Raw genomic sequence first — 14,654 nt, forward strand, 5'->3', positions numbered from 1 at the left:
CTGGAATTTCCTACAAATTTGGTTTTTCTGAGCTTCCATGGAACAGCTTGGAGAGACTAAAAGTGTCCCCCACCCCGCATGGAGACTCTGAGAAAGCTCGGAAAACTGGATGTTTTCTGGAGCAAGCAGTAGGGAGCTTACTCATGACCAGTCCTTTCTCTTCCCCATCCACAATCTGTGATGGACTATATTTCTTCTTGTAAAGTGCTAATAATATGCCATTGCTGAAAAGACCAAAAAATGTGTTTCCATTTGTAACACACCACAGGAAAAGTTCAACCTAATGATTATAGTTTTCATAGGGAGGGGATCATTTTTAACCACATGGGGGCTTTTATTGTCATAATATTTTCAGCTAAATTGTTAGAAATAGATGAGAGGAATTGTTTGGATTAAGAAAACTGATTAAAATCTGAATATGCTTCAGCCAACTTTAAGGAGTTATATATTCTTGTAAATCAGCTCTTATTTAGGCAAGGAGTTATTTCAGTTAATAATAAATCTTTTCAGTGATTAGCAATGTTGGATTAAAAGCAAAAATACAGAACTGTCGAACATCTGCAGAAATATCCATGCTGCGTGTCAAAGAATGTGAGGTTTCAATAAACATATAATAGCTTTTCAACAATTTACAGGGACATGAGAGTGTCCCTGTAGTTAAAGTCGGATAGTAGATAAAGCATTCTACCATTATAAAGGGGTAATGGGGTGTGTGTGTGTTCATTCTGACATTCATAAAAGTGAAAATGTTTCACCAATCTTCGTGAAATTTATATGTGCCAGGGGGAAAAAAACCTTTAAAAGTTGGAAAAGCACTTGAGCTCCAAACAGTGCTCTTCTATTTTGCCATGGCTAGGACATGTAGTTTTGTCAAGATATAGGAGGTAGCCACTTGTTTTTTGACTGCCTGGGGTTGGTTGTAGTTAAGTAAGACCCCACCCCCAGTGCTGAAAGCAAAGGCAAAGCTAATCTAACCTCTGCATCATTTCCATCCTAGAGAAATAAAGCTTGAAACATCTGTTCAGGCCTTGATTTTTAGGATTGTTTTAAAGTTCAAGGGATGAACGGATCTACTTCAAACTTGGCATGGCTAAATTTATTTATTTATTTAAAATATTTAAAATATTTAAAATATTTATATCCCGCCCTATATCACTAAGATCTCAGGATGGCGTACAGATAAAAACATACAGTATAAAACAATAAATGTACACAGTTAAAAACAAATTAAACCATGATCCAAGTTAAAACAATATATAATTTAAAAGCAATAGATGCAGTTAAAACAGTTAAAACAATGTGCCAGTGAATTTAACCATCAAAGGCTTTGTTAAAAAGCCATGTTTTTACTTGGTGTCGAAATGAAATCAATGTTGGCGCCAATCGGGCCTCCAAGGGGAGGGCATTCCACAGTCGGGGTGCCACCACAGAGAAAGCCCTCTCCCTTGTCCCATCATAATGTATATGTTGCATTGGTGGGATGCGGAGAAGGGCTCCTCCAACAGATCTAAGGTCTCGGGCAGGCATATATAAGGAGAGGCGCTCTCTCAAGTATCGAGGTCCCAAGCCGTTTAGGGCTTTAAATGTCATTACCAGCACCTTGAATTCCGACCAGAAGCATATAGGCAGCCAGTGCAGTTCCTTTAAAACCGGTGTTATGTGGGCTCTGTAAGATGTACCCGCCAGCAGTCTAAATCCCTACTTAAGATTTAATCCCTACTAAATCCCTACTTAAATCCCTACTTTAAAAATGTTTGAGATTACAAATCCCAGCATTCCTGACCATGGGACATACTGACTTGCAATGATGGGAGTTGTAGTCCAACACCTTTGGAGGGCACCAGGTTGGAGAAGGGCTGCTCTAAACAAAAAAAAGAGAAGTAGGTGGCCCTAAGTTGTTCGTCATCAGTTTTCCACAACCCCACAGTCACCTCTGCATATCATATTCTCCATCCTGTCCTCATGGTTTATCTGTTTTGGGAGAATGAGAATTTTAATTGCACTTTCTGCCTCCTTAGGGAAGATGTGGCGTTAAGGCTTGCGAGCCTTAACTTCCGATTTCCCTGCTTTTTGGTTGAAAACTGTAGAGCCTTAATGTAGTTTTGTAAACCGTAGTTTTTTTGTTTAATGAATATAAAACACACACACAATCACTACAAGTTCATGTCAGGGAAATGTTAGCAGTTGATGTGAAAAAACACCCCGTTGTTTCCTGACAAAGACATCAGCTCTAGGGCTGGCATCATTAATTCCATCCAGGTAATTACATTGGAAGGGATGTTAAAAAGCCTGCAGCAAAATGGCAGGGTGATTTTGAAAAAGGCAAGAACAACTTTTTCCCAGGTGCCTCAAATGGTAAATGCCCTGCACATTACAATATTTGAATTGAAACCCTAAGGTATTCAGGAAGAAGTCTTTTTGGGGGGGAGGTCTAAAAGAAATCTCACAATAAGCTACTGAATACAGGGAAACAGAAGGGAAAGCTGGACCTTAGCTAATAGGGGCTAAAAAAACACCTTTGATTGTGTTTTAGGTTGGATTAAGATGCTTTTCCATAGCATTGTTAAACAGGACAGAATATAGAGAAACTAAAAGTGACCTTTGTCCATCCCTAACTTTAACTGATCACTTTTCCAAGAAGAAATAAAAAGCTATGCATGGCTGGAGGAGATCCATTCAGTTGTTCCCTCCATAGTGGCTTCACCCTGACACTGACACTCTCTCACATCTACATGTGCTAGACATCTGCAAAGGAGCAGTGAATGTGAAGCGAATGTGCATTGGTGATCCACGGGATTGGGAATACTAATCGCGCAGGGTTCCAAATTACATGGAGTGCCTATACTGTACGTATATTAACTGTGCATGTGTCGGTGTCCCTTTTCAAGGGTTCTACTGAACACTCGGATGTGTGCGTGTCAGCAGGGCAGTGTCATTGGAAGTGGCTCCAATGAGCAGGGTGCCACACCACACACAATTCAGTCTACACATGGAGAGAACGATGGAGTGGGTCTGGCCATACCATTTCCTCCCACAAGATCTGGCTTGAAGATTTATCTTTTCATATATCTAAAGCTGAGATACATTGAACTGTAGTTACTGGCATGCATGTTGTTATTTTTAATTGTCTAAGAATGCTCTATTCTCTATTTCATCTACTATTCAAAAACACGAACAGCCAAATTTATGACAGCAATATAGATGTTACACTCATTCATGTTTTTTTAAAAACATGGATATGAGAGAAATGTAAGTTAGAAATATAGCCAGCAGCCTGGAAAACACATTATGAAGGTTGGAAACCAGAACAACAGATATCTGCATGTTGAACAGTCAAAGTTTGTTCCACTCCATTAGGGTTTGGTTTATGCAACTGACAATTATGTGAGTAACAGATATTTGAGCATAGGCGGTACATCATTTTCCATTTATGATATCCTGATGTGTGTGTGTGTGTGTGTGTTTCTTTTTCATACTTAAACCAACAATAGGAAAAATCGAAACGTGACAGCTATGAAACAAGATCCCATAGTAACCACTAAAGAATGCAAGCTCAAATAAAATGCTTGAAAGTTAGCTGCCCATCTAAGCCTCATGGGAAAGGCCTTGTTTTAACAGGTGCTTGAGCACCTATAACACCCAAGAAACTCAATGAGACCTGCAATTTCTCGGCTGCTATAGCCAGGATCCAGAAAGCTACCTTGACTACCCATGAGGCTTACTCTCACCTATTGGTTGTTGTTTTTTTTACTTACTATTTATTTATTTTTTACAACAGACAAGACTCTCCCCACAGAAGTGTGATATTATAATCTGGGTTTGAAACATACACATCCCTTTGCTTCATGGAATGGGTCGAGTGGTTCTTTGGATCTTGGTGCTATGAAAATTAGCCTATATCCCTCAAAGGCTTCATTTCATAATCCTGAAAACTTCAAAACTGACTAGGCGTACTTAACAGGAGCTGCCTAGAGGTGCTTGCAGTTGGAAGACTCCTAGGACTACCAATGGGAAGGCATTGTGCAGCTCTTCCATCTTTTTCTCCTTAATAGATTTTTGGTGGTAACAAAAAAGATGGAAGGAACAGTGGAAAAATGGTGGGTGGGTGACGAGTCAAAGATGTTGTAAAATAAGATTGGGGAAGAAGGGTTCTTGCCCTCACAGCAGTAGCACCATACGTGTGATGAGAAAGAGACCCGCTTTTCCTCAGTGCAGTTCTACTGGCCTTTTTAAATTTTGAATGCTTCTTTCCCTTGTCAAGTCCTCTCCTCCGGAGATAGCCCTTATTTGGCACTATGCCATCCATGGACCCTCCCTCTCTCTCAGCCTGCCATAATGGCACTGCACAGGTTCACTTCTCAATGTAAGGGTCACATTTGAGGCAGGCGGGCATGTGTATTAAAATTAGGGTTTGTTAGGTCAGAGTAAAGGCTCATGTGGCCAAGCGAATAATAAAATATCAAAACGTACAAGTACCAGACCATTTTCAAAAGCTGTGAGGGAAAACTGTTCTGGGTGAATTTTCTCATAAAAAAATGGGTTTCTTGATCAATACAGCTCAACTATATTTGTGGGCCGCCCGGAGAGCTCCGGCTATTGGGTGGTATAGAAATGTAATAAATAAATAAATAAATAAACAAACAAACAAACTATTCCATGTGTCCTTGCAGAAGGCAGTGCTCAATTTGGAGGGCTGTCCATTCCGGTTCCGGTTTAAAGATAAAGAAGCTAAGCGAGATGTGGGGGGGGGGGGGGAGGGCATGCAGGTTATGTGGTTACATGCTTCCTCACTGTGGTGAGATGTAATGTATTTTTGATTTAAATTATAGCAATTCTTTCCAAATTTGCATCTATTTTATGCATATCTGTGTCCTCTTTTGTCCTCCTTTTTTTGGGAGGATGCATTTCCCTTTTTTGGTGATACATAAGTAGCCACACTTTGCATAATAATTGGCTAAGATAATTTTGATGCTTTAGCAGTATTAAAAATATTAATAATTAAAATGGTTAAAGCAAATATTTTCAGAAATTGAATCCAAGCAGCTTCATATTCAGTGGCTGTGCTATAATGTACCTGGCCGTGGTAATTCATCCCCTGATTACATCCAGATTAGGTTATTGCAACATTTCATTGCGACGTTTCAGTTTATCCACAATACAGCAGCCAGTTTCTTCTCTGATGGGAGGTATTCTGATCATAACACCCAATGTTGTCCTAGTGACTAGTGTGATACCAATTCAAAAATACTGGTAGTATCCAGTGGTGTCCCATCATCAGTGCTAATGATGTTGTACTTTGGTGAACTTATGTTTGTGCAATGTAACTAGAGTGATAGAGATACGTTTTCTGGATGGGAAATTCAGTGATCCAAATTTGAGAGTGGGTACAAATGAGTAGTGATAATTAGGAAGGATCTTTAGTTTCAAAAGATAAGGAGCCCAACATGTTGCCTTTTATGTGTGGCGAAGACTGTAAGGATCTTGGCAGGCTGTTACTATGAATCATGATATTTGCCTTACCGTGAGTGGCAATTGATGATGATATTGACAATGACGCTGTTGTAAAAGACAGAGGCTCACATTTTTTATTTATGTTGCTTCACTTCAAAAGCACTCTCTTATAAGACATTCATCATAAATATTCACCATTAGATCTTCTTTTGATTTTTAGACCAATTGAAGAGTTCAATAAAAGAACCCTTAATCTTTCACTGAGATTGGCTCCCATATTGCTGGTGACATAAATGGTATCCTAGCTCAGCAGGTGATTCAGAGCACACTCTTCCTTGAAGTCCCAGGGTACCTCAACATCCAAGAGTAGAAGAATTGTTTGAAAGCAGAACACATTTTTTCTTAATCTTTTTTTTAAAAAGATACATTTTAATTATTATTTTCCTTGCAGCCCTTGGAATGGCATCTGTTGTGATTTTCATTTCCTCCTACATTTCAAAAACGATAAGCCACAGTTGGAGTGCTCGGCATAGGTTGAAAGTGTAGCGTATTCTCCACTGATTTGGGTGCTCTTGTCAAAGCAATCTGTTAAACAGGATTGATCAGGTCCCAAGACTCTGTCTCCTTTTCAGTTCTTAACTGAAAATGGGAAAAATGGGGCAGTATCCAATATTGCCACTATGCCTCCACTGTTTACGTTGTGCCAGCGGGACTCACCATTAGTGCAACAGGAAGCTAGCACCCCCAGAACAAGCCAAAATGGGACATGTCAGTGGATCTCTGTTCTACTAGCCCTGCTGACCTTGTTCCATTGCAGCTTTGGGAGATATTGCTACCACTCTCTCTCTCTCTTAATAGTAGGCTTTTCATCTGCAGGCATCTGCAGATTGTTCAAAGTTCCTTCCAGTTGTTAAACAGCAAAAATACACAATGCCAGTATGATATTACGAAGATTGCTTCTGTCTAGATAGCTTTTAATTCTCTCTGCCTCATTGTGTATCGCAGAATCATGGAATTGTGGAGTTGGAAAGGATCATCTAGTCCAACCCTCTGCAATGTGCAGAAAAACCAGTTAAACTATCCATGGCAGGTGGCTGACCAGCCTCTTCTTAAAAACCTCCAGAGATGGAGAACCCACAACCTCCATAGGTAGACTGTTCCACTGTTGTACAGAACTTACAGTCAGGAAGTTTTCCCTTATATTTCTTCAAAATCTAGGTAACTGTAATTTATGCCCATTATTTTGGATCCTAATGTCTGTGGCTTCACCTTTACCTCCCTGAGATGGGTAATGGCAGATCTAAAATGGTTGTTGTAAGGGTGTGATTGGGGGGCACTGCTCACACTTTGATGAGTGTACAATGACAGTATGGTTGCCATGCTCAGGCCCTAAGTAGGCTCATTCTAGGCATGGGAAAAACTGTCCATTTCAGTGCTTCCAGGTTTCTCATTTTTCCAGTCTTTAGTTCACTCTTTCCCATTTCCACAACAGTTTGCAACTTTAAAAAAAAACACCCACATGAAAATTCATATACATTTTCATGTACACTTCTTATATGCACATTTTATATGCAATTTTGCCTAATATACACATTCTTTTGCAAGATGCTTTCCCTTATATAATTTTAGGTTCCCCTACACCCTAATATATGTTATTTTGTGTGCCCTTTCCCCTAATATCTACATTTTTGTAAGCATTTTTTGTTTAGAAACTTGAATCGTAAATTTCTGAGAAGTGTGAATACCGAAGTTCGGGTTTTCTTGCATACTGATCTGGAAAGTTCTTACCAAAATATGAACTGAACAAAATTCTCTCCCATCCCCAGTTCATGCACCTTGGAAGAGCTGCATAAAAGGCAAAATTTTGTCAGTGGCAGCTTTTTTTCATTAGAAGTGCTACATTGAAAGGATGAGCCATACCTGATAAAATGTTCCCTTTGATGCCACTCTCAAAGGCACAGGGATCTCGCCCTGGTAGCCTTAAGTGCCCTGGTTGTCCAGCCATGTCCATACACCCCAATGCTAGTTTGTGGATGTCACCATGCATGGCAAAAACGAGTTTCGGAGCTTGCCTGATTTTTGCAAAATTGGATCAGAAAGCATAGCATGTGGCATATCTCAGTAGTCAGATCCAGGCATTAGAACTGTTTGAAGTCAATCTATTGAATGGGAAGCCACTGCATATTTCGAATAATATATATTCAGAGGAACATTGACCTGCTGCTCTACTAAGCAGAAGGGGAGCATAAATTTCTCTGATGAATTGCACATTGGAGATTATAAACTGAGCACTGCTCTAGTCACGTCTTTCACCCACATCTGACAGTGACAACCTAATCCTTTGCTTATGACCCAGTGCGGAGCTGCCTTTTCTGCTTACACACAAATTCACCATTACAGCTTCCTGTCAAGATTAGGCTACAGGGGTGGGGAAGTAGCCAATACTTGGTTAAATTATGCACACACGAAAACTTAGTGATAAGAGTGTCTTGAGAAAATCCAAAAGGTTTTATCTAAGTTTTCTGCTGTTTTAAATTCATAGGCAGCACGTGGTCTGTGGGTGGTCTATTTATTATACGAGGAAAAAAATGCTGTCACACTCAAATGAGATAGCCCTGGGAGAAAGTGAAGAAAGTTCATCTCTGATGCTAATGACTTCCCAGCCAACTTGTGGGAATCAGATTCATTCTGGCCTATGGTTCTGCAATGCTAACTGGGATCAGCTGGAGCTAAGCATATATGGATAAATCTGTTCCATCCATGTTTCATGGATTCTCTCAGGCGTCTTTCATTCCATCATCTGCTCATTTACAGAATCAGATTTTTTGCTGTCTGAGGGTTTCATTCGGTCCACATTTTTGCTTTTCCTGGACTAATATGTGGATCAGAATGCAGTTATCCTTTGGTTCGTGCACATCTCTGATTTTGGAAATACATTGGCTTAAAATATGTACCAAAATGTATGTATTTTAGGTTTAAATACATTAAATGCCTATGTTAGATTTAAATACATAAAATGCTTTTCTAAGGGTAAAAGGCATACAAAAACACATGTTTTGTGAAGACATGTGAATTTTCGTGTGATATTGCAGATTGATGTGGAAATGAGAGGGAACAGGTTTAAGAATGAAACATGTGAAATGGACATGGACTGGAAATGGATCAATCCTTCCCTCCCATTAATACATTGATTGTTGAGCTGGAGAAATAACTGATCTGACTGGAGATTTCATAAGACACTATTTGAGGTCTAGACCAAGCTGAGGAACTTAGTTTTGTCTCCAGAGAATTTTGTACACCCACTAGCTGATTAAGAGCTCTCTTGTAAATGGAGCGCTCCCTGAAAAAAAGTTCCTCGCTAAGATTGCCAGAGATCCTTTTCTTTTTTGAGGCTGCAGTCCTATGCACCCTTAACTCAGAGTAAGCTTCATTGAAGACAGTGGGATATATTCCCTGATATCCATTGTCCATTTGAACGAAGCAGAAAGTTGCTCAGAAGTGTATCTCAAAAGCTGCTTGGTAGCTGCAGGTTCTTCTGCCTTATCACACATCTGGGTTCCACCATACAAGGCAAAGTTCTAGGAATGGGTTGAAGATATAACAGTATAAAGCCCTTACAATAAATCTATAGCATGGGCAGTGTGAGACAACCTACCAGCATTAGCTACCTTCCCATTCCTCCTACATTTGAATGTCCCTAGGAGCATTTCCTGATACGGGGCAATCCCCACGTAATACAAGAACTCAAATTGACTGCTTTCCCCACATTTCCTTTTTCCCTTGCCCACTAAAATTACCCTCTTCAAAAACATAAGCAATTCAAGCAAGCAGCAGTTGTATTGACACTACAGAGTATCTCCTTTCAGGCTTTTTAGTGAGCTAATTTTACATGTCCAAACCCTATAAAATACACCAAGGTGTGTAGCATTGTGTTGTTTCAGTTCCCAAAATGGATAAACTGAAATTGCATTTTATTCCCCTTGGGATCTGGTATATTTATAACACTCTGAGATATCATCATACATAAAATTGACTTGTTATTTTCTGTTAAAGAACTTTCCTCCTTTCCTTTTCATTGGCCCCTTTTCTCCCACACACAAAATCCGCATAAGCCACAGATTGCTCCGTTACAGTGATTTCAGCCTTGCTACATGGTCCAGCTGCTGATAGGCTTCTTTAGAAAGTTCAACCCTTGTGTGTGATACTGTAAATGCATGTTGTGTTTGTCATCCTAAAGCTAACAGATTACAGATCTCAGTAAGTGTAATTTTAATGGAAGTTCAGTAAGTTTCAAGAAGACCAAGAAACATTTAATCTTTCTGTTGGCGATATTTTAATTGCAGACTTCTCAGTCGTTTCTTTCCCATAGTTGGTTCAAAGACTCCTGCCTTCCTTGCACGTCCTCCCCCCTCCAGTTTTCTGTGATTTTTGGAAAAAGCAGCACATTTTCTTAGTAAGACAATATGTATTTTAAGTAGAGACGTCTGAGTGGAAATATGCTTTTGTCCACAGCTACACATGGTCAAGTCCTCATTTAACTTCATTCTTCCCTGCCAGACCACCAAACTGAAAACATCTATTCTAGATTCAATGGCATTACATGTCACAGCATGTTATACTGAGCTGATGTAAAGATTAGCACAGAAATAGACCACAGTACCACCGAGAGGAATGGGAGAACACTGAGATGTGCCTCTCTGAAACAGCTCCAGTGTCTGTATCTCATCTCGGCCCTTGTCTCAAACAGAACAAGAACAATCTTTTAGAGGAGACTTTGATATTGGACACAATTTCTCAGTTACTGATACTGAAATGTTGTGGACAGCTTTTATAATGTATATTTTCCCCTTGCATGTACTACATCTGCAAATTAAATTAAAAAGTGACATGGATCAAAATATACATACATTTTTCTCTACTATCTTCTGTTAATAATAGCCACAACTAATTCATTCCCCAAACAAGGAAAGGGCCTTAATCTTTAAAATAAGGTTGTGGCTAAGCACACAAAATACTGTGGTACCTTAGAGACCAAGGGTGCAGTCATAGGCACATTTATCTGGGAGAAAGCCCTCACTGAATACAGCAAGATTTACTTCTGAGTCAACAGGTATGACAGATTACACTGTTAGACCATGATCCAGCTCAGGTGCTTTTAAGTTCTGTTGATTTCAAGGGGAGTATTAAAAGTGTGTTAGATTTGGAAACCTCATTCCATGTGCATCCACAGCCTCTCCTTTCTCCAGGGTGCATGGAAATCCCATTCTTCCAGCATTATCCTGAGGGTGTAATGAGATTTCTGGATCCAACTCAAGGGGCTGTATTCAGTGGTGTCTGTAAATCAGTGGAATGATCACTGCTGGTAGGATGGATTCCCTTGCTTCCTGCATCACCCCCCCCATGTCCCCCAAACCTGCTGTTTATGGTTGGGGGACCCAGCTGAGCAGATTTGGGGGGGGGGTTGGAAGAAGGGCAAGTCCCATTGTATGAGTGGAAGTCAACTTGTCCAATGCTGATGGAACCCATCCGTAAATCTCTGCCATAGCAACCAATGGCACTTATTCAGAACAAAGCTTACTTCATCATACTTTCTTAACATGACAAAAAAGGGTCACTTTTTTGGACAATTACCCAGATCCAGTAAAAAAAAAAAAATCCACTTGTGGAAGCAGGTTTCTGCAGATAAATCTGCTGCCTTGGGTGTAGAAAAAAATACTACATGGGAGAGGGGAACTGATATCCGGAAATCTTGTAATGAATGGAATGTTTTCCAATATGCACTTGTACACCAAGTTTGTAATTGAGAGCAACAACTTGCCATCTTTTGCTTCTGCCCTGGTTCTCTGGATTAAGGCTGATATTTCAATTTATTGTCTCTATGCCCACAGGTCCTTTGTTATCCAGCAAATTCAAAACAGCAATCTCTTCATGGTGGTAGTAAGTAATGAATGTGACTGTGAGTTGGTTTCACCAATTACCATGGAACCAATAGAAATAAGGTATATCCTTTACTTTGACAATGCCTGGGACCAAAACAAGCAATGTAAAGAGCTCTTTTTTGTTAAAGTAAATAATGTTAAATTCATGTAGTTTGAGCCAGCCTTAGTCATACTTGAGTAGAACAATTGGAATCAATGGGATTTATTTTTGGCAAGACTAACTGAAGTTCAAATTATTTCAGTGGGTCTACTCTGAGTACAATTACGTCTGGATCCAGCTCCATTGCTGTAAATTAGTAAAGTCTACTAATTTACTGTAAGTAAACAATAACAAAACAAGTGGTACAGAACTCCAAATTTTGAATGTTCATTGTGAATTCAATAAATTATGTAAATTAGGGAGTATACAAAACTAACCGTATTTGGGAAATCAGACGTATTTGTTGGATTTATTTTACCCATATATGCAGAAGTAATGTCACTTCATTTGAGATACTGTTGCTATGCTAGCCTAGTCTAGTTATTCTCTCTTAATAGCAGAATGCTGGAAGGGATCAGTAACTGATACTCTCTGGAACATAACTTGCTTACTTAATTCATGTGCTGCTGGTTTTCTTGGAATCTGAACGGGGCACACTTACTCAAATGATAGTGCGCCACAATCGGAGAACTGGGAGCTTTTATGGGTAGCTGGGACTGTGGGCAGGTAGGCCTGCCTTGTGGTAGGTGTTGGACTCGATAGCTTTTTGGGACCGTTTGAATGTGATAAAGTCTTGATTTTAAGACATATCCTTAACTTCTGTGAACATAATGAATCCCTAAAATGTGAACGCTTAAAATCTCACAAGATTAGGAGACGTCCAGAGTCTTGCCATGGATTCCATCCTGAGGTAAGTTTTTGTTTAAAAGTCTGCTAATGATGGAAACAACTACATTTGCTCCTATCACTCTAGCCCCACATCTCCAACTGCCCTCTGCTATATCTACTTCAATGTTTTGTCATTGGTGAAATTCAATATGTCTAAGTCTGAACTTCTCATATTTTCTTCAAAGCCTTCCTCTTTGCCAGTTTTCCTTATTCATTGACAATGTTACCATCCACCCTGTTGAACAGGCACATAACCTTGGCTTCATCTTTGATTCCTCTCTTTCCTTAGTTCTGCAGATTCAATTTATCGCCAAATCATGTTGCTTCTCCCTTTACAGCATTCCAAAAATATGGACCTTCCTCTGTCCATGCTCTGATCATCTTTTGCCTAGACTACTTACTATTTGACTTGTGTAGTCTTGCATTGTCTCATCTTGGTACCCTCAAGTCGATCCATGCTGAAATCATCCCTTCTCTCATTGCTCTGATCCCTCAGTGCCCCTCCTTAAATCCCTACACTGGTTTTCCGTCCACCCCCCAGATCCAGCACAAGCCGTGCAGATCCCTAGTAGGCTGCTAGGGATTGCCTTCTCCCGTACAATCTGCCCCGCACACTCAGGTCCTCTGGGAAGAATTTACTCCAGCCAACAAAAACAAGGCTGACAACTATTACGCAGAGGACCAGTTTGTGGAATGGCTTGCCGGGAGACATTCATCAACTTAACAGTCTTCCAGAATTTAAGAAAGGGTAAAGACTGATCTCTCCCAGCAGGCCTACTCAGTTGAATTTTAAGATGCCTTTTTAAAAAATAATGTGCTTCTTTTAATAATGTATTAGTTTTAAATGTTTTAATTAGTTATATGTATTTTATGGTGTTTCATTTGTGTTGTACCCAGCCTTGATCCAGAGGGAGAGATGGGTAACAAACAAACAAACAAACAAACAAACAAATAAATAAATATTTGCAGGGTATATCTGCCTTGAAGGGATGCGAGTTGTATAGGCTTTATTATACCAGGCTGCTGCATGTTGTATTGCATACTGTCAGATATCTCAGTGTGTCTTGGTAGATATTAACTTGAATTATTGAAACAGGGTGCATTTTTTCTTCACTTTTTTTTTTTTTAAATTTTTAGGAGAATGCCAGAGAATGTGGTGGCGTCTTAGGCCTGAGTGCTAAACCTACCCTTATTGCACTTCCTCTGTTTTTGGCCATTTTCTTAAGGTGACACGGACTGATGAACAATCACTTGGCATGCTAAATCCATGGATAAACTGTGAACTGAGAAATGGTGCAACTAGAAGACATGAAATATAGTCAAAACATCAGCATTTCATGATTTTAAACAATGGGATGATCTAAACTCTCCAAATTACGTTAAAAAAGACATTTATATTTTCTTTTTGCGCATCATGCAAATATGGATTTGCCATACAATAAGTCCCAATTCATCAAGAACAGGACATCAGTAGATAGATTCAGATGGTCATTACTTTCTGCTTTGTCCCATGGAAAACAGTTTAAAACTGTGTACTTTTTAAATAAAGTATATTAAAATCACAATTTTCTAGTGGCTGTTTATTTAACCTGTCTAAGCACAAACTCAGTGAAATAAATATAATGTATTTACTGGAGTCAATGGAGACTTTCACCTGTTTTTACTCCACCCCACCCCCCCACCCCCAGGGGGAAATGGTGGTAGGGAGGGGTTTAACTCTCCCCTCTGGGAGTGTGGTTGTCTGATCTCAATTACATGAGAGTAAACAAAAGCGAAGTCGCAGCTACCCACTACAAGATTAGGATAACGTGAAGTTGGTCTCTAAGCTGTACACTTGTGTGCCTTGCACTGACTTTTGAAGAAGAGGTATAACAAAACTGAGCATAACAATTTGCATTTATTTATTTATTTATTTAGTCATGGACACTTAAGAATCCTTAACCCTGCAATGTATCTGGTTGTACTTGCTATAGAAAAGGCACAACACAAACAGGTTCAGCAACATTTAGTATTCGGATAGCCTCTTGTTTTGGGAGGGGATAGAAGGGGAACAGTGCACTGGATAAAGAAACCTCAGAAAGGGCAATGTTTGTGTAGGCTGACCATATGGAAAGGAGGATACGGCACCTGTATCTTTAACAGTTGTATAGAAAAGGGAATTTCAGCAGGTGTTATTTGTATGCACGCAGCACCTAGTGAAATTCCCTCTTCATCACAACAGTTAAAGCTGCAGGAGCTATACAAGAGTGACCAGATACAAAAGAGAGCAGGGCACCTGCAGCTTTAACTGTTGTAATGAAGATGGAATTTCACCAGGTGCTGCATGCATACATGATGCCTGCTGAAATTCCCTTTTCTATACAACTGTTTAAAATACAGGAGCCCTGTCCTCCTTT

At 39.7% G+C, this 14,654-nt stretch overlaps 1 protein-coding gene across 1 annotated transcript in view; it reads left to right on the forward strand.

The window, feature by feature from the left end:
- CACNA2D3 (calcium voltage-gated channel auxiliary subunit alpha2delta 3) overlaps positions 1-13,814 on the forward strand; it is a 650,216-nt gene extending 636,402 nt beyond the window's left edge. Inside the window, exons 36-38 of the mRNA XM_063121610.1 lie at positions 11,340-11,452; positions 12,198-12,280; positions 13,396-13,814. Coding sequence (XP_062977680.1) covers positions 11,340-11,452; positions 12,198-12,280; positions 13,396-13,488 — 289 coding nt within the window. The 3' untranslated portion in view covers positions 13,489-13,814. The remainder of the gene's footprint in view (positions 1-11,339; positions 11,453-12,197; positions 12,281-13,395) is intronic.
- The last annotated feature ends 840 nt before the right edge of the window (positions 13,815-14,654 follow it).

This window comes from Elgaria multicarinata, chromosome 3 (assembly GCF_023053635.1).
Source record: "Elgaria multicarinata webbii isolate HBS135686 ecotype San Diego chromosome 3, rElgMul1.1.pri, whole genome shotgun sequence".
NCBI classification, from domain to species: Eukaryota; Metazoa; Chordata; class Lepidosauria; order Squamata; family Anguidae; genus Elgaria; species Elgaria multicarinata.